At 34.3% G+C, this 26908-nt stretch overlaps 1 protein-coding gene across 1 annotated transcript in view; it reads left to right on the forward strand.

The window, feature by feature from the left end:
* Positions 1 to 26908, forward strand: part of Atrnl1 (attractin like 1) — a 694860-nt gene that overhangs the window by 484436 nt on the left and 183516 nt on the right. Inside the window, exon 27 of the mRNA XM_026389193.2 lies at positions 11108 to 11215. Coding sequence (XP_026244978.2) covers positions 11108 to 11215 — 108 coding nt within the window. The remainder of the gene's footprint in view (positions 1 to 11107; positions 11216 to 26908) is intronic.

A 26908-nucleotide genomic window follows, 5' to 3' on the forward strand; every position in this document is an offset into this window, starting at 1 on the left:
TAAAAATTCATTCATACAAGTGCTAACTGGAGAAGACTTGTCTTGATTAAAGTTTATGTCAGAAGGACCTAGAAACATTGATTAGGGCCAAAAACAGAATGATTCTAAAAGTAAAACATAAAAATACTATTTTGATAAGGGAAAAAAATGCAAATTAGTTTAGGGTAAGAGATGTAGTTTTCTATCATAGTCTATACGAGTCAGATCATATCTAGAATATTATGTTCATTTTACATTTTAAGAGGAACATTTAAAAACTAAACAGTGAAAACTATGTTATATGAGAAACAATTCTGCCGTACTCATGAGACGATGAGTAAGCCCCATGAGGGCAAGACTGTGTTTTATAACTCTTAAATGCCAGTGCCTGGCCCTTTTCCCAGAACATTGGAATAGTCCATAACTGTTTGTTACATAAATAATGAATGAAAATGTTAAGATATTAGGACTGTTTAATTTGAATGTGAGAAAAATTTTCAAATATCTAGTATATTTTCAAAGGAATTTAAATAAATAAAATTGGAAACACACTGCCTAAATTTAATGATCTACAAAGAGTTCAAGAATATAATTTTTGTTTAGTATAATGAACAATAGTGCTATGCTAACTTAGTAAAACGCGGTCCTTTGCTAGATGACCACTGCTCAGAAAGCTTTGACCCTGCTTGCATAGAGCACTGGACTAGGTAACCCCTAGGAGTCCATCCGTCTCAGAGAATGAGTCATTCCAGTGAGTCTGTTATGACCATGACTTTCTTACATTCTGACTTTTGTGGTTTAACACACTCTTCTAAGTACATAAGAAAACCAATTTGTATTAGTCCTGCCTTAAAATGCCCATCATATTAAAAATTCAAACAATTGAATTTAGTTTATTTTAATTATATCATGCCTCCTTTCACAAAATATTGAATATAAGACTCCATATTCATTTATCACACCCATTTGTCAATGAACACCATAGGTATATTCTAACAGAGGCTTTTAAAAACTTTAATTAGCAGATGTTTTAACAAAGGAACATTTTACAAAAGAACCATTTTTAAAGTTTCTAAATATTGAACTGAAAATGACTCCATTAGCTAATTGAAAAATAATCACATTTTCCTTTTAAGAAAAAAAAATATTTTAGAATAGTGATTAAGAGGGAAACTGCCAGCATTTGGGTCATTTACTTACCTAGGGAGATTTAATTATCTCTTGAAGAACTTCAAAATTATAGTCACAAGTAACTCAAGTGTTCAACACAAACTCCTTCCTTCACTTGATGAAAAAAGCTAACCAGATTATGTGCATTTAGATTTTCATAACCTGGAAGCTTGCTAATGTAGTGGTTCAGAATAGAATCCTGAGCATTGTGTTGATTCTCAGAATGGGGAGGGGGTTGATCTTTCACAAATTACTTCTTAAGAGGAGAAGGGGAACTGCTGGGGGATTCTGTTGTAGCAGGAGCCTCTAGTCATAAATTACTGGCAGGCAAGTGGAGTCCTCGTGCTGTTTCTGTTATAATCAGCTGCTTTTATATTTCCACTCATCGAGGCTGTCTGGATGGTCTTACGCACCTCATGACATCAAACACAGCATTCATTTGCTCTTCTTTTTGAGAGCAGGACAAGCATTTCTCTCACAACTCAGACCTCTAAGTTGGGCCAGTAATATACTACAGCATGACAGTGAAGCATTCTAGTTGAGAACATTTGTTTTTAAGTAGTAGGTTTTAAAATTTGAAATTACCCAGCTTCCCCATTTTTTTGCTCTTTGAGGAGTTCTGAGTATTAACATCCAATCTGGGGATCTAGCTTTCAAATGACCTTTTCAGTACCCATCCTTTGCTCATTTTGATTTGCTCAGGTAAATTACAACCACCTGGCCTTTTGTATTAAAGAAGGTTATGTACAAAAAATGACCTTTTGATACTTATTGGGAGAGCTAGCTTCATTGTATTTGAGATTAACTGCTGTTGCTGTTTTCCTAGCTATATATTAAATTACTTTATTTGAGGATGATAAAGCTTATTTCTTGCACCTTTTTGTGCCAAGCTACTTTTAACAACATAGGAATGTACACTCTGATCACTGTAATGAGAAATTATGTTTTAAAAACTAACAAATATAATTTATTCAACTCCTATGTTCCTGATAATGTAGAGATGTAATTTTGCTTTCTCTTGACATTGATAAAGCCAATGTTGTTGTTGGGCCATTCTGCTTCTCTCCATCTGGCTTATTTAGACTTTGCCTTCTTTCTGTTTCTGAAAAATTCAAGTTTGACTTGCCTGAGGAACTTTCTTGCTTGCTGACTCTTCTGCCTGAAATGTTCTATTCTGTCCTCCTTTGTTCCACTCATCTAGTATTCCATTTGCTCTGCTCCCTTCTCTGTCTCCTATGTAATTAGGTTGAGCTGTGTGACTATTTCTGGAAAGTGATGTACATCCTTCCTGGGTGAAGAATTGAAAAGTTTATGCACCATTCATTGATCTCTTTTTCTGTCAAGATACTATGGAATTCTGGGTTTATCTGGAAAACCACAAAATTGATGCTGATGGTGTTGCTGAATTACCAGTTGGGCATTAGCTAGACCTATAGATCCTGTGTGAGCAAGAAGTAAACTTTTCTATATTAATCTATTGGGGGTTTGAGGGATGCTTGCCTACTCTGTCTGACTACTCAAGGTTTCAGGGCAAATGCCATTTCTTATTAGAACTGTTACTACCCTACTCCAAGTACTTCCCCTCCCCACTCTCCCCCTACCATCTTACATTTCCCATTACATTTTTTGGTAATATTTTCTTTACTTGTTCATATGAGTCAATGTTGAACAAATAAAACACACATATGCCATTTAATATGATTTTTAAGTGCCCACAAGAGTAATCTTTTCTTAAACTGGGATTGAACCCAGGAGGGCTTAACCACTGAAACACATCCCCTGCCCATTATTGTATTTTATTTAAAGACAGCATCTCACTGAGTTGCTTGGGCCTTGCTAAGTTGCCGAGGCTGGCTTTGAACTCAGGATCCTCCTGCCTCAGCCTCCTGAGCCACTGGGATTCTAGGTGTGTGCCACCATGCCCAGCCAGAGTAATCTTTGAAATTGGTAATAGCATTTCTTTTTGACTTAATGTCAACAAGAATAAAAACAAGACAAAACTACTACTCTCTTGCATAGGTCTGTTGCATTTCACACTGTTCACCAGAAAGGACAGTCTTGCATCATTCAGTGGCAGAGTTTTTAAAACTCTTCTGGATGAATCCATTTTGTATGATTTCTTTTATCCTGAAATGAGGTCATCTTTGGCAAAGTCTGTGTTAGTGATGACATTTATGTCAACAAAGAAGGGATTATGAATCTAAATTTTAATTTTTTAAATTGCCCAAAGTAAGCTTTGAAAAATTGTACAAAATTTTTACATATAGCCCAGGCTTTTCCCACTGAGGCTTTGTTACTCTCAACTCAAGGCTACATGAATCCTTCCTTCAATATCAAAATACATTGTCTGACACTTGTATGCCTGTAGCCTCCCAGTAGATGCCTTAGAAAAGTCTACGATATGTAGGTGTGTGTGTGTGTGTGTGTGTGTGTGTGTGTGTGTGTGTGATCAATTCCTAGAGAAGTATCTGGCATGTAGTATTAATTCATTAAAAATGAGTTTAATTAATGAATGATTATAGTAAAATTTATTCATCAAGTGCAGATATGAAAGTACTCTCCATAAAATTGTTTTAAGAATGGGCTTTTAGTTTTTAATAGAAAGAAAACAGAGAAAAAAATCAGCTCATGATTTTAGTCTAAACTCTTCAAATCTTCCTTTGGAATGCTAAGCAAAGAACTTCATAATCCGCTTCCAATCCATAATGAGATTTCTGACAAGGTAATAAAACTTTCTGAGAATTATTTTGTTATTGCTAATTCATAAAGAGATCTACCACATGATCTACAGTGCTTCCTTTCTCACTGGGGGATAAAAAGGTGTATTTCTGCATTAACGTTTCAAAATTCTGTAACCAAAATACCTGGCAAGAACAATTTAGAAGAGGGGAAATTTGTTTTTGACTAACGGTTTCAGAGTTGTAGTCCATGGTCCGCCAAGTCCATGGCTCTGAGTCCAGGGTGAGGTAACACATCGAAGCAGAAGGGCAGGGAGAGCACTGTCCACTCCTGGCAGCCAGGAAGCAGAGAGAGGAGGGTGGGCCTCGGGAGGATGAGCCCTTCCGGGGCCCACCCCTGATGACACACCTCTCAAAAGTCCTCATGCATTGGGAATATTTATAAATGAAGTCAACAGACACACAGTTGATGAAAACTAGGAGCTGGCTATGATAAGGAGGGTTGGTGTTTCATTTAAAGGGTAATGATGAAGCTTCCAATTATCTCCTAATTTACTTCAAAATATTAGGAAAAAATGGAAGCAAATATTTGCAATTTCAGGAGCGGATACGATCATTTGACAGAGATATTGGTTTTTATTTGCTGTTTGTTTCACATCAATAACCAACTTGATCTTTCCAAACAAAATGTTACCGAGGTCTATACAGTGATATGAAGCTTCAACTTATTTGATATGCAACCTTGTGTAATGCTTCAAGATACAGCTTTTGTTTTGAGAAAAATTCAAATTTTGGTAAACTCTCCCTGATAAATTAAACTCATTTTCCATGAAGACTTATGGTGATTGACATATCAACAGACAGTTGGCAGGTGTTTCCTCAATCTTCTTGACTTCAACTTTCCATGGGGAAGAACCATCCATGAAAGAAGTACTGCTTTCAATCTTAGGACATTTAACTAAAAATGCGTAACTATGAATATGTGAAGAAGAGGATCTTTATACTTTATTTTCTTTGATAGTTCCTAAAATAACCTAAACCAAGACAGCCCATATTTAAAATGACCATACTTATAAAATCAGATATAGTGTATTTCACTTCTATCAGTAGAAAAAGCCTTTTAAGGACCTTACTACATGAAAATAAGGTCTGACCAGATAGTTTTTACCATCATGCTCTTGTTAATATTGACAATTCCAGAGTTCCAGGAAACTAATCTTACGTTGAAATTATAATCTAAAATGAGTGTATAAGTCTGATATCTAGTATAGACCAGATCATTCTGCACACAGTATAGGTGACATTGCATGTACACCAAAGTTTGCATAAAAACCAACGTGTGAGAACCAGTAAGATAGCTTAAGCAAAGAAATGAAAGGGAATTTTAGAATTAGATGTTTGACTTTTAAATCCATTCTGCCTTTAAAATAATTTTCAAGTTCATTTCTTACACATAGGGATGTCAGAAATTCTAAAGTGACTTTCTCACTTGCTTTCTGAACATACTCTATTTTGCTTTAAAACATGTGAACTGACTTGTTTGTTGAAAGAATTTAAAGGTATAGTATTACTTATATTTAGGTTCTGACTGAGGAGCAGTTAACTGCCAAAGACAGCACTAAGTTCAATGATTGAAACTACTGAAATTGTAGGAAAAAAGGTTTTAGTGACAAGTTTATGGACTTTGTATGCATTGTCTATGTGCCCTTTAGAGGTCTTTGGTGTCTAGGTTGAAAATTGCTGGCCTACTGAATCTATGAGGTTCCTTACAGGTCTAAAAATCTATGAAGATTGTGTCTCACTCATACCAAGAATGTGATCAGTGTTATCCAAATGACAGCAAAGACATTTGCTGACATTATTTAATCTTTAATTTGGCCTTTCACATGTCCAAGTTTTAATTTGAATTATAATGTATTTACTTTGAATTAGAATTTGTATAATTTATATGCATTTTCATGATTTTGCTTTCACGCATACATTGGCATGCCCTGGCAATATTTTTGTGTGTGTATTATGTGTTGTGCACCTGTATGAGCTAACATAAACTATTATCACTTTATTTTACTTACATTTTAATGAAAATTCTGGGAACATTTTCCATTCTTTCTTTATTCTTTCTCTGGTAGCATGCTTCATAGTAGTACCAAGAGCAGGTACTACCATGGATTGGGGCTCTTCTGGGCAGTCGCTGAAGTTTATTTTACAAATTAGTACAAATATTGCAAAAATATCAATTGGCAAAGACATTTTAAAATCAATGGAAGTGAATATTTTCAATAAACTCAGTGAGAACCCATCAGAAAGCTACTTGAAATTTTTCATTTCTAAGTAGACAACAGTATTTCAAAAGTAAGCACATCCCCAGTTGTTCAAAAATTGTAGAGACCTAGAAAAAAGTAATCAGAGTAACCTGAATAAAGACATTTTGCCAAACCACTACCATAAAGGACTAACACCACTTCCAGAAAAACCAGCTTTAGATTAGAAGACTGGAAGCAAAAGATTCCCAATATCTCTGAACAAGAGCCTTGTGCCTTGAAGATCTAGTTATGTAAAATGATAGAATCATATAGTCTCCTGCTTTGAGGGTTCTGAAAGGTATTTCAGAACTCTTTATTTCTTTATACTATTGTAACACCAAAGGAAAAACTACTGTTTTTATTGTTGCTCTGTTAGATGTGTTTGTGTTGATAATAGAAACACCGTTTTATAAAGTTTGTTGTTAATCACTGATTCAAGCTCTTGGTTCATTTCAGTACATAAACTCAAGACCAATGAAAAATCATTTTAATTTCTCCTTTTATAACTTTCTAAAATTTTAGGAATTTATTGCTGTTAGATATACTAATACATTGTGATGGTTTTATGACAGCTTTTCCCATAATCCTTAATTACAATAAGGTAGGTGAAGAACAATAGGGGCCGTATGTAGATTTGAAATACAGATCCACAAAACTGCCCCATTAAAAAAAATGCCAACCTACTTTGGAATATAAGTCATAAAGTCCATAATATCAAAGGATGCATCCTAGTTTTTAAATTTAATCATAATTAAAATCAATTTTAAAACTTGCCTTTACCCATTTTTATATGATGCAAAATTTTATGCTTTAAATTATTCACATGTTCATAGTTCATTCCTATTGAATATCCACTAAGTGCTTGGGGGTTAAGAAATAGCCAAAAATAACTTTTGACCTCAAAGAAGATTCTAGAAAAGAATAGAGATACAAAGAAGCAGCATCATGCTAATATAGTGAATACTGGTAGCAGAGGTGAAACAGAAGGGTATCTAGAGGTGAAGGAGGAGGATGTGTGGGAACCTCTCCCCACAGAGATGAGAGGAGCCTAGGGCAGGAACAAGTGTGTTTTGTGCATGTGCATTTGGAAGGTCATTGTCCCACAGTTTATTAGAGACTATGTGCCTTGTCATAGTTGGAATGTGTCTAATGTGAACTTGGGAAATAATACAGGATTTGAAGTAAAGGTAGGAAGAGGAAGAATTATCTGTATTCATGTATAAATTTGACGGGAGCAATTATTACACCTAGTTGTCAAGTTTAAGTGGATTTTCACATTACTTTTAATTCCATGTGTGGTCTGTAAGAGATTTTGAATAGTAATAGTTATTTTGGACAACTAATATGATACTAAGATCATCTCTTTAATTTTTAAATTTTCCTCACATCAATGTTTATGACAGCATGATTATAATCTATTGTATTATGATCAACTTGTTCTCTTGGTTTTAGAGTTCTGCTGCATAATTGGCAGTAGAAGAATAGTTACAAACAGATACATGTGCTATTTGGCTTCTTACAGATGTACATTTTTAGACTTCATTTAAAAAAAACAATCACATAAAGTAAATTAATTTGCAAAATTTCTTAAAGTACTATATGTTTTCTCCTAATTTTCAGATTGTGTTTTTAATCATTTTTCATCACAAATGGCACACCAAGAAGTTCCAAATATAAATTCATTTTACAACAATAATGACATTTTCCAACTGTCTCATAAATTTGCAACATTTGGTAAAAGGGAGACTCGTAAAGCAAAATGTGTCACCAGTGCTAAAGAAAATGGGCTTGTGGTAATTAGAGTGTCATCTTCAAAGACAAAACTAATGCTTGAAATTCAACAGCATGATTGTGAAGAGTCATTGTGTGCTCACAGAGCGCCCACCTCTGTGCTGAGGGGTCCAAGTTCATAGCTTCATTAGTTCTAACCTTAGGACCTGAAGATGCTAGTTGTTCCCCTTTCATAGAGGGAAGGAATGAGTGTTTGAAAAGCCTGAGTAATTTGGTTATGGTCCAATAGTGAGTGAGTAGAGATACTGGGATTCAAAGCAGGTCCTCTGTGGTACAGGTGTAGGTGTAGGTACTATGGTGAACCCCACTTTACAGACGGGGAGAAGTGAGGCTTCCAGAGGTCTGAATCTTTGGGCTGTGCTCCACTAAGAAGTGGAGAAACTGGTCTTCAAAGGCAGGCTCTTCAGATCCAGAGTCTGTGTCACTCACCTGTTGGTGTTTATGCTGTTTGACAAATTTAAATTGTAAGCATGTTGTTGACATTTCCTTTTGTTCTGCAAAATGCAGGAAGTAATACATCCAGGTATTAATTGGATAGAAGGAGGACAGGTGTTAAGGACAGGACTAGAGCCAGAAATTGGTAGCAAAGATAATTGTAATTTCTTCCACTTTATTATTTTTGGGTCACCACAGCAAAGCAAGAGTGTTTCAGGAGAATGCAATTCACTCTTCATCCATTTCGCAGGAACAACAGTTGCCTTAATTCCCAAAGTCAGAAAGTCAGCTATGTCAGCAAGAGTCCCCAAACTAATCTGCTAAGTGGCCCAGATGAAATTTGTATGTCTTATTCTCTGTTTCTATCTTTACTGATACCCTCTCTTTATGCCCTAATTATTACTATTGTTATTATCATCATCATTCATCATGTTATATTATACAAACTACCATGTTAAAGTCTGGGCAAAAACAAACATTGTCTATGCAGAAAGTACTGTAGCAAGCACTCAATTCTTAAAATGTGATAGAAACTCAAAGCTCAGAGGACAAACTGGAATCTTTAAAAATAGTTTGGCATTCTACAAATAAAATTTCAAAAATTAAACAGAAGTATTAATCACTGTTTTTTCTTTATTGTGAGGATTAGGGTTTATAATAATATATGATATTCCAGGGAATATCTAAAGTTAGTGAATTTGGAATGTTTATCAATTTACATTGTGAGTTTTGGTAGTGTGTATTGATTGTGTACTCCAGACCTTTCACTTTCATGTGTATAGAAAAGACAAGATGAGGAATCAGAAACTTCTCATTTGTTAAAAAAATCACTTAATCATGTGAGATGCCCTGTACAAGTTAAGGAGAACCTATACAAATGGAAAAATGTGGTAATATAGGGTTGGGGATGTGGCTAAAGCGGTAGCATGCTCACCTGGCATGCATCTGGCCCTGGTTCGATCCTCAGCACCACAAACAAACAAAGATGTTGTGTCTGCCAAAAACTGAAAAATAAATATTAAAATTCTCTCTTTATCTCTCTCTCTCTCTCTTAAAAAAAAAGAAAAAATGTGTTAATATAAAAATTAGAAAACTGTGAACACAAACTATGATTTGCAGTTTTCTCCGAGCTAATTGTTTATTACTCTGGGAAAGGTCGATTGTGTATTTGTGTGTGTGGTGGGGGGTACGTGTGCATGTTGGTCTGTGTGTATATTTCTACCAAAGACCAAGAGCACAGTGTCTTCCACTTTTAGTATCACTCAGCATGGTGTTGATATTTTGCATAGTCTTTCTCTTCAGATCCATTAGCCACTCCTATTGAGAGGTGCAGATCAGATTCTATTTGCTAACAACTACATTTTTAATAAAATAATTTTTAATTTATATTAAAGGAATAATTTGATAATTAAATCACATTTACTATCTACTTTGAATAAGTTTTTAGTATGGATTTATTACTTCTAGGAAAAGTATAATTTAGTAAGTTAAGCTATTAATGATTGCATTACTGTTATCCTATATTATTATGTGGATATCTCTTTTAAATAGTGGTTAAGCAAAGCCTGAGATTATATTTCAGATCCTCATTTCATGAATACCATCACCACTATGTCACAAGTGTTAAATATGTAAATAATAAACTGCCACTGGGTGTTGCCTTGTGTCCCTTGTCTTCCACAGGGAATCTTATGAATGATGCATCAGAGGGCTGCATCCATTTGCATGCAGAGCCCAGTAGTTAACGTTTTAAGTTAAAGCCAGTGAATCTTTAAAAGTCTGTATAAATAATAAAGCCATTCATTGTGTTCAAGGATTGTGCCTTCTTCCAATGATATGATTCTCTTCTCATTTGAAAGAATATTTAATTGCATCACTCATCTTCCTTTAATATTTAATAATAATTTTATTAGCTGTATTGAATGAGAGGGGCAAGATTTGCAATATCTAGTACTGGCCATCAATTTTTTCTTATCATGACTTAATGAATTTTATAATTACAAGGAGAGGCAGAAATATGAATTATCTTGGTAGTTGGTTGGGACTTTAAGGTTTATTGATTTTAACTTGGGCAAATCCCACAATAAGTACAAGGAGAAAGAAAAAATATCGAGGGTGCTTTAGAAGCACAGGCACAAAACTTCTACAATTTACTAATCATTTCTAATTTAAAATAATGAACTTGGAAGCTTTGAATAAAGTTATAAATACCAACAATGATGATTCCTACCAGTTCCATAGAAATTGACAGGGGATCTTGACATCTTACAATACTTAGTCTTGTAGGGTATATGTTCCTTTAATCTCTATTCATGCATTTTGACAACTTTTCATTATCATTTCTTAGACATTTGTACTGTTATTTTCTTTCAGCTAAGACAAAAGCATAGGTTATTTTGAGTGGGAAAATTTGGCATAAGCTGTCATTGTAATAGCATTTTTTTATTATTATTTAACTAGCACGTCTCACCCAAGGTTTTCAAAGTGCTTTTGAGAACATTTTATTAAGCTTGTAGGATGGAGGTCAGGGGAAAAGTTATTTGTAGGCTCTATACATTTAATGTCCCTATGGAAATATAACCCAGGCCATGGGGAGAAGGTAATTTTCATCTTTATCTCTCTTGATATGGATGTGTATATGAAATGGTTCCTAAATTTTCAGTGCCATTTGTTCAAAAATGAAACCAGATATTGTTGAGTTTAATGTGCTTTCAAGCCTATTTTAAACAGATCATTTTTAACCCCCTCCAGCAACTGCTTCGAGAACGACAGCAGATGGCCAGCCGTCCCTTTGCTTCTGTTGATGTAGCACTGGAAGTAGGAGCCGAACAAACAGACTTTCTGCGAGGGCCATTAGAGGTAGGAACAGTGGTGCCGAAAGGGGACCACAGTGATTTACATATTTATATTGTTTCTCTAATCTGCATCTGCTTGTGAAGCCACACAGAGTCTGATTATCTAGAGTTGACAAGATTCAGCTACATATGTTATGCCATTTTCAAGGCACACAGTTTTAATGGTATGACATGAACTGTAACAAAAGCCACTGGAGAATCTATTAGCCTAGGCAAGACTGACAGACTGCTCACCTGGCAGCCTTTCCCTGACAGGTAGGAGTTGAAGGAATTTAAGATATAGTTATGATGGGAGAAACAAAGCACAGACACTTAGTCCTTGGTACATCCACTGGCCCCTAGTTAACAATTCATCTCTACCTTTATTAGCAAAGTTTACCATAAAAAATGGAAGGACATGAGTAGCACTATAGTTTTATTTTTAAATTTTGAGAAGTATAATTTTTTTCTTGTGTGTGAAGAATGGCTGTGCAGAAATAGAGTACAGTGAAACAAATCATCATACATAGGTAAATGTGGTGTCAAAACCCCCAAACAATGCATGAAATGGTTTCTGAGAACAAAACCCCAAATAGTAAAAGCTCACAGATTGTGGTTAATGATTAAATTATTGGTGTGCTTTTGAAGCACACCAATTCAATTTTGTGCTTATTATTTTATTTTTATTTTCTTTGTATCACAATATTTAAGTAGAAAAATTAAAGCACTCTCATATTGAAATATTTTATTCCCTTTTTTAAATGCTCTCATTTGAATAATTATATGTTGATATTTTTAAGATTTTGCTTTTATTTAAGGAAAGCAAGGTATATAAAATTAAACTCCTCCCCAAATCTAGGTACAAATATAATTGATTCTGTAACATTTTTGGTGATTCTGAAAAAATGAAACTGTTACGCGTCATGGATACTATCCAAAAGGCCTGTTCGGGGAGGCAATAAAATGTGTGCTGTGTCTGGCTTTTGTGTTCTTGACTTTTTACTACTCTAGATCACAGGTTGCCGTGGAAGCTTTGAACACTAGGAAATTTATGTGTGTCTCTTCCATTGCTTGGGGAGAAATTGGAAAAGAGATACAGTGATTAGATGAAAGTTACAGCGAGTGCTGTCATTTCATCTTGGCCCCTTGGTTCAAATGTTAGTTCAAAACCCTTAGCAAATAGAAAACCTGGACTATTTGTATCCAAATTCTCATTTGTTCATCTGTTTAAAACATTCTCAAATATTGCTGAAGCCAAGGAACAAAGGGGAAAGGAATGTCAGTAGTGCAGACATAAGCCAGAGCAGGAGGAGTTATCAGAACCAGGAAGCTCACACAGGTCCTGCCTGTGTCTCAGTTGCTCCCTGGAGGGGTTTGAGAAACTGCTATCAAGTGCACATATGTTCATTATATCTTCTTGTTCAGTTTTTCCAAACTTTTCTTTCTTCTTTATCACCGTGACTTTTTAACCTTAAATTTTACTTTGTGGAGTTAGAAGTATCGACCCCACCTTTGTTCAGTTTCTATTTGCTGGCAGTCCTTCCTTCTCTGTGTCCTTCTGTTTTGCACTTCTCTCTGGTAGAGGAGACGATTGGTTTATATTTCCCCCTTTACTCTGTGAATCTCTGTTTGGTGTACACATTGACAGAAGTTACTGTTTACCAAGAACAATACTTATTTCAGCTATCCAATGTGTGTGTGTGTGTGCACGTGCGTGTTATTAGCATGCCTCCTTGTGATTCTCTTCCCAGCTTCTGTTGGATAAATTGACTTTTGTCTACCAAACCAAGTATTTCATATCATATTTTTGTTTCTCATAGTACCCCTTACTTAGCAAGATCCATCATAGTGGTTACTTTTCCTTAGCAAGTCTAAACCTTACAAACACATTCCTCCACTGCCAGTCTCAAACAAGATTAATGCTTAGAATGCTCTCAGCTCCTTGTTTCTCCTTCCAGATGTTGACACTACCTGAAAATTTTGATCTTAATGTTTTGGATGTACTTCCTTCTTTATTATGGAATATTTTAATAACAATGAATGTTTTATTATTTTTATTTCTAGCTGTTTGCTCATTCATTTCTTTCATTTTTCACTAGTATAACCCTCCTAGAGATTTTTTTTTTAATGTGGCATTCTTCTTGCAAGATCAAATGTGTATACATGTGTGTGAGTATACACACACACACACAAATACAAACAATTTAATGGTATGTAAAACTCAGTTTAAAGTTTCCTTCTTTAAAAATTTAAAAACAGTTTAATGTCAACTTGAGTGTCCTTTATAAACAGTTTCCATCTTATTTCTGGAATTTCTCTTAGTAATACTTAAATTTAGCTTCAATGGATCAAAATAAATATTTGATTTTTTCCTAAGTATTAGACAGTGTACACATACACTGATGTAATCACCAAGCCCCCAGTTGAGGTGGGCAGAAGTGAAGGCTTAGGAGTGGTCCAGCCCTCTGCCTTCATGGCTGTGAGATTCTCACCCAAGCTGACCTCTGGAGTTAACATGGATACTCCGTAGCCTTGGGCTGGCACCTGGCTGGTTCTGCTTCCGTGCTGCACAGCAGGTGGAGCAGGTATCAGTCCATCATGGACAATGTGACTCTGTCCCTTTCCTAAGGCAGGCTACCATTTCCTTGTATTTTTTTTCCTAAGTTTCTCCTGAAGATTTTGTGAAATTTATCTCTCTTATTTGATCTCCTTGTTCAAAGTCAGTGAGGGGAGGGACAAGCAACTTTCTGGTTTGCTGTTTCGTTGACTAAAAGGCCATTGGTGCCAGTGCTTTCTGTACCTTACAGCATTACATAAATGTTGGAATTCTTGATATTTTTCTTAATTTTATTAATACTCAGTTCTCTGAATAACTGGCATGCCTGTATTCCTTTTGTACCCCTTCTATTCAGAAACATAATTTCAAGATGTCAAAGGAAAAAAGAAAAAACATAATTACATGTAGATTCTCATTTAGCTAAGCTTTTTTTTAATCTGTGAGTAAAGTTCTAGTTATTAATGTACATCATTTATAAAAAGGTTTATTGAAATAAAATTCATGTAACATAGTTCCCCCACTTAAGCCATGTAATTTAATTTTAGTATATTCAGAGTTGTGTGACCATCACCAAAATCAACTTTAGAATATTTCATCACCCGTAAAAGAAATCCCATGCCCATTAGCATCCACCAGGCTTTCTTTAGCCCTCCCATCTCTGCCCTGGCAGCCCTGGGCAAGCTCTAATATGTTTCCTGTCTTCATCGTTTATCCTATTTTGGACATTTTATACAAATAGAGTCATATAATATGTGGTCTTTGGTAATTAGCTCTTTTGCATAGCACAATGCGAAATGACGCATTGCGGCGTATGTCAGCACTTCATTATCTTGTTGCAAAATGGCATTCCATCATGCAAGCCTCACCTTTTGTTTCCACTACATCAGTTAGTTGATGGACATTTGTGTTGTTTACACTTTTTGGATATTCTGAGCAGTACTACCATGAACATCTGCGGAAAATTGTTTGTGTGGACACATGTTTAAATTTCTTTGGGGGTTTATAACCTAAAGGTGAATTACTAGGACACATGACATCTTTGCATTACTTGTTGAAAAGACTCTCTGTTGAATGGTCTCAGGTTCCCTTGTTCAAAATCATTTAACCATAAATATGTGAGTTTGTTTCTGAACTATTCTGTTGATCTACATGTCTATCTTTACAACAGTGCCACACTGTCTTGACTACCATGTCTTCATTATAAGTTTTAGAACTGGAAAATACCAGCTATCCATGCTGTTCTTTTTAAAGATTGTTTAACTCTTCTGGTCCCTTGAAATTTCATGTAAATATTGGGATCTATTTTTTAATTTCTGTCAAGAAAACTGCTAGTATTTTGACAGAGATAGTGTTGGATATGTACATCACTTCAAACATTCACTTTATTAAGGGGGTAATTTTGTTAATTAAGTACCTTTGGGCTCCATTCTCAAAATCCTAAATTTAATATTAGATTTCCTTCATCTTGGCAAATAATTATGATTTCTGATATTTTAAATTCCCTATGGCGATATATATCCAATGATCTCAAGTTAATTGACAACTAAGAAATTCTCTAATAAATTCAAGTTGAAAACATTTTTTGTTCAGTAGATATTTTTAGAGTTTAAATTGGTTGTTTACTTCTTCCTATTAAAATTAAACATCAAAGTAAATCTCAGCAGCTAACTGCTAATTCCTTCCTTTGACATCTTTTAGAAAATAATAGAGATAGAATTAGAATGTTTAAAATTATATTGCTAAGCATTTTGTAATAATTACTACGTAGAAGTTATTTAGCTGATCTACATACACATACATACAAATCCATACATATCCACATATATGTGATATTTGTTTTCCATTATTACAGAACAATGAAACCTGTCCCAAATCTCTTTTGTATATTTATAACTTAGCATGATGCTTAGTATAATAACTTAGTGTTGATTTTCTCACATAGTAGATTCTGAAGCCTGGGCCTATTGTTGTTGTTGTTGTTGTTATTATTATTATTTTGTGCTGGGGTTTGAACCCAGGGGCATTCACCCCTGAGCTATATCTGCAATCCTTTTATTTCATTTATTTATTTCTTTAATTTTGATACAAGGTCTTACTGAGTTGTTGAGGCTGGCCTCAAATTTGCAGTCCTCCTCCCTCAGCCCCCCAAGTTACTGGATTTACATGCATGTGTAGCTAGCATAGGACTATTCTGAAATCATAAGTTTTGTTTAAATCTAAAAATTAAAGCAATTTTAATGTTTTCTGCTAGACTTTTTAAAATTCAATGTTTAAACTCAACATAAAGCAATGGCTGTTTCTGTTATGTAAACATTTATTGACTACTCATGATGTGGTAAATTAAGGGAAGTATTTCTTTAAATTAGATTTGACTCTCATGTGCAGCTCTTGAGTTTCATTCTGTACAGGCAGAGGGGAAATTTAAGGAATAAGAAATGAATTACCTTTTATACATCTTTGGGTGATTGTGCACCATTACACACTAGAATGTCCTATTCTCTGAAGTGGATGTGTTCCTAAAAATGTTTTGTAAGGTAATTATATGTTTTTAGTGCATGAGAAGTATTGAATCTTTACAAGACCTTTAAGGTGCAAAATTCTTTGTGAGTAAAATAAAAATAATTATACTATGAATATGAATGAATAATCACTCTAAATTTTCTATTGGTAAATCTGGATTGTTGTATTTTCCTATATTATTATAGTGACAAAATGTATTATTATACTATTCATTAATGCATTTAGAATGTGAGTTTATCCACAAATATAATTCATTTGATTTTAAACTTACTTTAAAAAAAATTACTTTTTTAACAGCCACATGACCCATAGTATATATTTTGTCACTTTTCTCCCAAGCAATAACATGAGAATTTATAGCTGTTGCTCAGTAGGCTTTTATGGAATGCTTCCCATGCATCAGGCACTGTATGGGCACTTGAGAAATGTCAGGGAACACAGCAGAGAACCCTGTCCAGTTGGAGCTCACATTCTAGCCAGAGAAAGGAAATTATTTAATGTTAGCAATTGGACATGGTTTGAAGGGTTGGGGAGAGTGGACTGTGTCAAATGGGAGGGGGGCAGGGTCACTTTGCATAGACTCAGTGAGAAACCAGCAAGTCTTGGGAAAGAAAGTTGCAGACTAAGAGACCTGCTAGAGCAGAGGCCCAAAAGTGGGCATGGCTGGCAAACCCAGGGATCAGCAAGGCCAAGGGAAGGGCAGGTGTAGGCAGATGATGTCAGGCCTCATAGACCACTGATGTTGGTGTTCAATTCCAAGAGAAGAGAGCCACTTTGGGGGGTCTTGAGAGAAGGAGATAATCTGACTTTGCTTTTTAAAAATCACTTGCTTTCTGGACTAACAATAGTTTAATGAGGGATATTTTCAACTAGTTCCCTGATAAGTACGAAGTGAGATAAGGACAATTTTCTCACTATGGTTTGAAAAATATGCTGGTAAGGAAGGAAAGCAAGAAAGGGGAAATGGAAGGAGCCTGTTCCACTGTGGATGACTAGAGCTTTACCCATGGCGAACCCCGAGAGCCAAGGTCAAACACAGCTCAAACTCCCTGACACCAGGGAATGCTGGTGTAGGGTACTTATATCCCACATCCCTGTGGTCACTAGTTGAGGCATACTCTGTAGGAGGCCAGGGAAAGCCCTTATTTGAAGAAATCCAGACATTTTGGCATATACAAGCCAGGGATTGGAAATCATCCTGGAGTTTCTACCAGCATGGGCAACAAGAGAAGAAGCGAAACTCCTTAGGAGACTTCTGCAGGAATCCAGGCCAGAGATGATGGTGGCAAGACCAGGGTAACAGCAGAGCCATGGGAAATGGTCAGAGTCTGGACCAAAATTGAGGTTTATTATGAGTATGGTGTTCTCATTTACAAGATCTATCCAGTGACTTTATGTTTGTAAGGTCAAGATAGCAAGATGGTAGTAATTTTATTTCTTTTACTGGCACCATAATAGTCCTAGAGCTTCTGATGCTCTAGTTGTCTGTTGGTCGTTGTAATGGATAATAGCACCAGTCTCTGCCAGCACATCCACTCAGATAGCACAGCATGTGTTTTTCTTAAATAAATAAAAGATGCTATAAGAAACTTAGGTAAAAGCACCTAGTGCCCTTAAATGACTTAGATTGTCTGAGCTTTTTAGATCTGATGTGACCCTAAAATTACATCATAAAAATAAGTTATTCATAGGCAGTCAGGTTGAAAGGCTAAATGTTGAAAATATTCATCCCCCATTCCTGTTTCCTTTTTTCTTCATTGGAAGGGCAGGGCAATGTGTGTTAAGGAATTGTCAGCTTTATATAACCTTCTATGAGTCTGTAAGCATCATTCACAGTTTTCACCAGGATAGATTACTCATTGTGTGTTTTTTTTAGTTATAATATTCTAGACATTTATTTTTACTCTACTATTTTCAATACTTAAAAACTAGAAACTACTTTTAATGATTTAATCCAACAATTAAGGATTTTTAATTGATTCATTATATGTTATAGAATAGTGTATATATATATATATATATATATATATATATATAGCAATCTAATTTTTTATTAAAATCTAAGAAAAGGATCTGTTCACTAATTTCTTAATAGTTGTATCTTCATAGATAGTATGTATGTGGAATTCTTTTTGAATATCTGTATTATCCTTTCTATAATTACATGTATTAGTTTTTACAAGAAAAAATAAAAGAGTGAGATGAAAGTATAAATCATGGATTCTTTTTTTCCCACTTTTTAGCCTCATATATTGATTTCATATGTATTGAGTGTTTGGAATCTTTCCAGATATTCAAAATGAGTGTTTCCAATTACTATTGCTACATTAGGAAATGAAACTTTTAGGCATATTGTAAATACACTGAATGCTCTGTTACCTTTTAACTCATGATATTTAATTTATCCACATTCCAAATTTTTGAAAATATAGATGTCCTTTGGGATATGTTCTAGAAGATTAGTGTTTAAGTGTACATAGCATGCCCTGAAAAAGCATTCTAATTATGAGATTGTATATGCCAAGGTAAGAAGCTTGACTTTGTTCTTCCCAGGTCATGCAGACAATTAAAATATTTAAATCAAGTTTAAAATGCTGAGTTTTCAAAATTTATTTTCTGTCTCAACCATTTGCACCTTAGGTCAATCTTATAAGCAAAGCTGGTTTCCTTTTTTCCCTTACTTTTGAAGAAACTGAGGCTCAGAGAGCTTAAGACCTTCATTAAAGTTAAACAGTCAGTAGAGCAAATACTCGAATTTGGAATTGCAGATGCCCCTAAGGTTCCTTTCCCACACCACTATTTAATGCACACTGATTTAAATTCAAACTGAAAATATAACTTGGGCTCTTGTATAGCAATGGAATTTTTTTTTCTTGCAAAGCTATTATCACAAGTTGCTGAAAGTCCATGTAGTCTCTTTGATTCCATGTGTTCAAATAGTCATAGATAATTGTGGATCTTAAAAACATCCAGTTGGAAGATTATAGAATGACATAGTAGATCAAAAATTCCAGCAGTTGTAATTAAATTGCCATAAAGAAGTTAGGATGGTTTACTAAACCACAATAAACTCAGTACATAAGTTTTCTGTTATTTTTTTATATTAGATGTTTCTCATTAAAATAACTTTTATAGTTATTTCTATGCTATAAATATCAGAGTCGTCCTGTAATTTGCTTTAGAAACAAAGTATAATACAGATTTATTTGGTCATTATAGTCAAGTAGGCTTATTAACAATTTTAAAGACAGTATATACAGCATGATTAATTTTGACCAAATTAATAAATTTAATAGTATATCAGGGCATATATTTTAACCACTTTATACCCGAGTTTTCAACCCACATATTTGTAATGTCTTAATTTTCCCCCATGTAAAGAAAATTATAACTTTGGAGTGCTTTCTTTGATGTATTAAGAACTATGTAATGTTATGAACGACCAATAAAAAAAAAATTAAAACATCTACTTTACATATGAAAAAAATAAAAAATAAAAAAAAAATAAAAGTTTAACAATCTGAAAAAAAAAAACATGTTGGATATATGAAAAGTATTGATGAATTCAATCCCCTCTAGATAGAATAGTCTAATTTGGAATCTACTTTCCCTGTGGTGGCCATACCACTGCTAATGTTGACACTGCATTGAAATCTGCTTATTGAGAAGTTCTGCCTGTTATTATGTAAGAAACCTCTCCCAAGGTGACTTAATACTTTGTTCAAATCTAAGCCAGACACGGTGAAGCAGCTCTCCTGCTAAGAGCATTGGTGGCTACCCTTCCAGAACAGCACAGGCTCAGTTCTCTGCCCTTGGCCAAGACCACTGACCCTCCAGTTCTTCTTTCCTGGCTGGGCATCTTCACAGACAGCAGTTCCAGTGGTTGGCCTGCACAGCTTAGTTCATTTTCCTGAGTTTCCTCTTTTGCAGTATTCTAGATTTCTTATTATATTTGATTTTCAAAATATTTTATTATCACTTATCATCATATCCTGACTATATAAATAATATTCTCATTCTAGATAACAAACTAATGCAGAAATAATCAAAATTAAAATCTTACACATTTCTACAACCCACTATCAGAAATCTTGTTGTTTACGTCTTTCCAATAACATTTTCCTTTTGTATATCCATAGTTTATAAAAACCAGAAACAGTACACATATGATTTTGCATTGCTTCTGTATTATATTAAGAATATTTTTCACTTCTATGTTTGATTCAAATATCATTTTAATTATTTTGTAGTATACCATAATTTATTTGCTTTTGATTAAGTATGTTCTAATTTTACACTATTATCAGTAAAACTGTAAATAATGTTTATATAATTCTTGATCTGAACTTATGAAAGAAAAACTGCTCTGCCAAAAAAAAATGACCTTCTATAGACCGTGAGACATAGTGCTTATTTACTTTGTAGAAATATCCCTATTCATATTATCCTCAGAAAACTGAGCATCCCTGTTTGCCCGCATCCTTGTCAAAAATGAACATTAGTATTTTTAAAAAAGAATAAGTCAGTAAAATTTTTCAAAAAGTGGCTATGTAAATCAAGGCTATAATATAATTTATTGGAAAGTTATAAATATAGTTCAGCAGTTCTTGGGGAATTACTCCAGCTCTGGGTAAATAAGACTGAATTTCCAACACTATCCCCAATTATCCCTACTCTCTGATAAGGGTGCACTCAACAGAATAAGCAGATTACGTCAGCTGTAACCAAAATATTCCAGTGTCTTGGAAATATGGTAGAGTGGATCTGTGTGCTCTCCAACTCTCGTAATATTCATCCCTATCTATGTGAAAATATGTGTTTAATATATGGACATGACTAGTATTAATATCTTAATCAATACAGTTTTGTCAGTAAGAATAATAAAAAGCTAGTCATAATATTTTATGCTGCTTTTTATAATATTTTAGATTGTTTTGAAGCACTCGTTTTGCTTCAGTAATCATTTTCTGATACTTGTTTAAATATTTTATAAAGGCATCATTTCCTAAGACAGTTGCTTCTACACTAAATTTATTTTTAATACATTTTGCTTATGTTTCATATAAAATCAGTAACTAATTTAACTTATATTTTCTTCTTTCCATTACATACATTAGTAAATAATCCCTTCAAGTTTATATCTTCAATGGAATAACTGACTATAAGAGTTCTATAAAATGCTATTAAATCAAATAGAAATCTTATAAAGTAAAATACAAGATATTGGAAATGTAGAGCTAGATATTTTATATGTTGAAGCTAAGAAACCAATAATGTTTTACTTTAGCCAAGAAAACATTTTCATGTGTTCTCATACTGTGCTCTCTTGGAAAATAAAATAACATATTGGTCAAAATTTAAGGTATTGAATCTGGAAATTTACTCAAATCTTAATAAATTTTTTTTATCAATTTGTAATTCCTGTACTTCTCATACCAGAGACCTTTGTGTTCATACTTATACTTTGTAATTTTGTTCATATTTATTATTTGACTCTAATTTGCTTCATGAAAGATGACTCTGGATTATTCTTAATGACATAAAAATGGGGAAGACTAAATGCTATACATATAAATTTGGGTACAATTTTTTAGGAAGTATTTTTTTATTCTTCTCTTATCCCCAACACATCTCAGAAAACAAAAGTAATGCTAGCCCAGTTTTGTTTTTCCATATTTCATACTAGAAATTCTACCTTATAAAGAAACACTATATACTCAGAATAATTGGTTCAACATTTACTAAACAGTATTTGCAAAGCAGTGCAGGAGGAGGACATAGACAAGACATTGTCTTTCTCTTCCAAAAACGTATGGACTTACAGGAAAAAAAAAACAAATAAATAAACACATAATGTTATTAGTGCTAAAGGGACAATAAACACAAAGAGAAAAAAAGAATGTAATACTCCATGTTTTGCTCAACCTTTCATGAAAGATTACAGACATTGATCTGGGCCTTCAAAGATGGGTAAGAGGTAAGTAGGTGGAGCTAAGAGTAGACTGGGATTTGGGAGGAGTAAAGATGATGCCTAGTTGGGAGCAAAGTAAGCCAAGGACTGCGACAGACATCTGTGGTGTAGGTGAAGCAGTGTGAGGGTGGCATTCCTGAATGGGGAAATAGTTGCAAGGGTTAAGCTAGAAAATATAGGCCTGAATTATGGAAGTGAGTAGGTTTTAACAAGATGCCAAGTATCACACAAAATGTTTGGAACAGAAGAGTTTTACAATTGGTTTTAGAAAAATTATATGGGTAATAATTTGTAGCAACAGTTGGTTTGAAGAATAATTAAAGCAGAGAAGGAAGTTGGGAGACTGTTCCCCGAAGCAGTGGTTGTCAAAATGTAAAGGAGTAAATCTTTTAATTTAAACTGTGACAACATAAAAGGTACAGAACTTAAATAACAAACTGAATAAGGGAAAGAGTCTGGGACAGAAGGAGGAATCTGAATTTTGGAAGTTCTTTTTTGTTCTTTAGGTCATACACTTGAATGAGAAAAAAATTAAAAGGTTCCGTAATGACAAGATAAGGAAGGACAGAGAGTCCAGCTTTCCAGAGGCTTCAGGATACTGATAGGAGGGCCTCTTCTGAACTCACTGCTGGAGGCAGGGCCAGAGGCTTGGTGGTGAGGGCAAATGTCGAATGGCTGACAGAGTGGATGACTGCGGATTAGACTTGAGATTCCTTAATTAGCCCATTTGTTCTTCACTCACTAATCCAGCATGTGCTCTGTGCCTCCACACACCAAGCAGGTCTCCACCGTCCTTCCCTGAACTGTCCTGCTACCCTCCTTCCTGGCTCTCTGCCTTTCCCTGCCACTTCCAGGCTGTCTTCCACTTGCAACTGAAGTGACCTTTCCAGCATGCAAATCTACTTGCACTACCCTGTTGGAAACTTGGGGATAGAGACATTAACATAGGAGCTTGGTCCCTATTCTTATGAATAATTGACTTAGGAGTAAGGAATTCAGAGTTTAAGATAGTAAATAGAGTTATTGATTGATTAGTCTCAATTAGGTAGACCTGTGCTCTATAGAACATTCACTTTTTGTAAACTTTCTTACTTAACTTGAATCCATTAAAATGTACACACAATATTTGAGACTTAAAAAAATAAGAAGAAAACAATAAAATAACTTTGTTTAGAGAATATAGTGATTTTAAGTAAAAAGACCAATACTTTTGGACAATGTTGTTCAAGCAGTCTGTGGTACTCATGCACCATACATCTTTGTTCTGGGAGGAAGTAAGTGTAAGTGAATATGTACTCAACAAGAGTAAATGTGGATAAATATTGAGTATGTAAATATTGAATATTATTAAACCAAAATAAATTTTTGGCTTATAGTTTCTTATCAGAAGAGTCACTCTTTCAAAGTTTTGAAGTAGGTATTATATATGTGGCCTCTTGAATCTTTGTTGTTGTTACCAGGAATTGAACCTAGGGAAACTTAACCACTGAGCACATCCCCAGCCTTTTCTATTTTTTATTTTAAGATAGGTTCTCACTAAGTTGCTTAGGGCCTCACTATGTTGCTGAAGCTAGCCTTGAAATCACAATCCTCCTGCCTCAGCATCTCCAGTCACTGGGATTACAGTCATGTTCCACCACTCCCGGCTTGAGTCTCTCTTTGAAATGATTCAATATGACATCTCTGTGTTTGGGGAAATTGGGGGCATTTTTAGTAATGTACGTTTGCACAACAGAATAATTTAGCTTATGTAAATTGAATTTCAAGCAGTTCCAGATAACGTTTTATTAAGAGTACATTAAATTTTGATGACCCTGTTTATTCAACAACAATAATGAATTAACCAAAAAATGCACTAAACTAGGCATTCCAGTCATCACAGGATGTTTATGATACAGTTGGTGTCTCTGAATGAATATCTTTGAATCTGCTAGGAATGTCATTAATTGCCTCCCCTCTCAAATTATTCCCTTCTTCTGCTACATTTTCTTCTTTCTTCTTCTTTTTCTAATTGTTAGCCCATAATTTCTCATGCATTCTATCCGGTGCCTATGATGCTAAATCTGAAATGCCATGTCATTCCAAAATATTCATCAATGGAAGTCTAATTTTGGTATAATTAGTAGCAATTATTTTTATAGTTAGGTTACTATCTGAGCTCTCTTTCTGCTATAATACTTGACTGACAAAATATTTTTACTTAGTCTTCCACTGTGTTGAATGAGGTGACACATGCTTGCAAAACACATATATTTATACAGATTTTATCAAGTATTGAGAGAAAATGTGCCTGATGTGCTTTGATTATTTTCCTGTGCATTCTTGAGTTGTCAAGGTATTATAGTTATCATATCAATTATTAATTTTTAAGTGATGTTTCTTCCTTGGATCAGAAAATTATTACATTCTAATTGTAAATACTTTAAAAAATACAGAAAACATGTTATAAAAATATAAATTCTCATCCATATTCCATCTGTTCTACAAATGTGTGCAGTTGTATAGTGATCCCCCTTCTCTAGATCTAGAACATATCCATCACCAGGGAAAGTTCACTTGTGCTTCTCTGCCCCTCTGCCCTAAGCCTCTGGAACTACTGAGCTGATTTATATTCTTACAGTTTTGTTTTGTTTTGTTTTTCTTTTTCAGAAAATAATATAAATTGAACCATATACTATGTAGCTTTTTGGGACTTTTTCCTCACATAGCTTAAGGCATTTATCAGTAGTTTATTCTATTGCTGATTTTATTCCAGTGTGTATATGAATCACAATTTATTTATCCGATCACCAGGTAATGAAAATTTGTATTATTTCCAATCTGGAGCTATTGTAAATTCGCCATTAATGTTTTCATACTGATTTTTCTAAGGGAGTACGTTTTCATTTCTCTTTAGTAAAAACAATGTGTCTTCAGTTGTTGGTCTTATGGTAATGGTATGTTTTACATCAGCAGTTTTCCAAAGTGGATATTCCATTTTGTATTCCTATTTGCAACGTATTAGAATTCCAATGACTTCACATCCTCTCCAGCCCTAGGTATTGTTTGTTTTTTTTATTTGATACTCTCATGGGGGCGTGGTGGTATCTATCTGATTGTTGTATTTAGTTTTGAGGAGGCCTTAATTACTCTCCAACTATGTGGGACCTGGCTACCCATTTATAGGTATACATATCTTCAAATTCTAACTTTTCTATAGCATAGACATTAACTGAGGGATATTCTAAAGAAAAAAATAGATGAATGTATTAGTCAGCCTTATGTTACTACAACAAAATGCTTAAGACTGCTAACTTATAAATAGAAGAGATTTATTTAGCACACAGTTTCAGAGGTTTAAAGTCCACAATCAGGCTGGCCCTATTGGTTTAGCCTTTGGCAAGGGCAGCAGATAGCTGCATATCTTGGCAGGATCATGTGAGAGCAAGCAGTCATATCTGGAACAGGAACAGAAAGAAAAGAGAGTGGGCAGAACCAAACTTGCTCCTTTTATAAAGATAGTCTTGTAAGAATTCAAGAGGTCACATAAAAATTACTAAGAATTCTTAGGTAAGCTACCTTTGGAGAGCATGTGCCCCCAGTGACGTAAAACCTCTCACTAGCCCCCCTCCAAAGGTTCCGCCACTTCCCAAGAGCATCACCCTGGGGCCAAAGCCTTCTGTATGTGGACTTTAGAGGACTCAGCTGTAAGGGTCAGGAGTCTTTTTAGATGAACTCCTAAAACAAGAATCCAAAACTGTCCCTTTGGAAAAAAAAATCTTCATAAAGTAAAAAATTGTGTTTTTCCAGCTTCCTGTGAAGCCTTCTTTCATGAAATAATGACATTAAATAATAAATAATATATTAAAGTTTTTTTAACTTTTTAAGAATTTTTTAACTTTTATAATAATAAAATGTAAGCATACTTAGGAATGGGGAAATGAATCCTGTCACTCAGCTTCTACAGTTGACTCATACCAATCTAGTTTTGTCTCTTGCAACCTCACCAGTGATTATTTGAAGTAAATCCCAGGCATCTAAAGATTAAATTTTAATTGAATCTCATATTTCTTGATTTATCATATTAGTATTGAAAATAATTATTTTAAAAGTGTTTAAATTTCAAAAATTAATTTCTAGTATTAATATCTAAGGTTCAGTGATCTCTTTGTTTGACCTATTTACATGTGAAGAATTTTCTAGGTGCAGTTTTTTTCAGGTATTGATTCAGTATGCTATGGGAAACCACAACACCTGAATGGAAATAAAAGCTCATTAAGTGAGATTGTTTTACTTAGCATACTGTGTATATAGTTTCTTTAATAGCACTGTATAGACATTAAATTATAAGAACTGCAGGTTTTGCTTAATGGAAGTTGCCACTTAAGTTAACAATATAGGCCATTTGATTTTTTATTTACTATATTATATATTTTTTAAATTACACATTGACTATAATCCTAGGAGTACTTTCTTAATTCTTTTTACAATATTGATCTAATTTTTCTCACTGGGAAGCTCAACTGAAGTGTATAACTGGTTTTAATTAAGAATAAAAAAAGAAACCACATCATTAGGAATTCTGATTTTTGCTTCTCTAACAACAACAACAACAAAAAGACCATGAGCAATATGAGATTAGTAAGATGTAAGAAATGATAACCATGTTAGGGGTTGCCTATAACAAACTA

Source organism: Urocitellus parryii, chromosome 5 (genome assembly GCF_045843805.1).
Source record: "Urocitellus parryii isolate mUroPar1 chromosome 5, mUroPar1.hap1, whole genome shotgun sequence".
Taxonomy (NCBI): domain Eukaryota; kingdom Metazoa; phylum Chordata; class Mammalia; order Rodentia; family Sciuridae; genus Urocitellus; species Urocitellus parryii.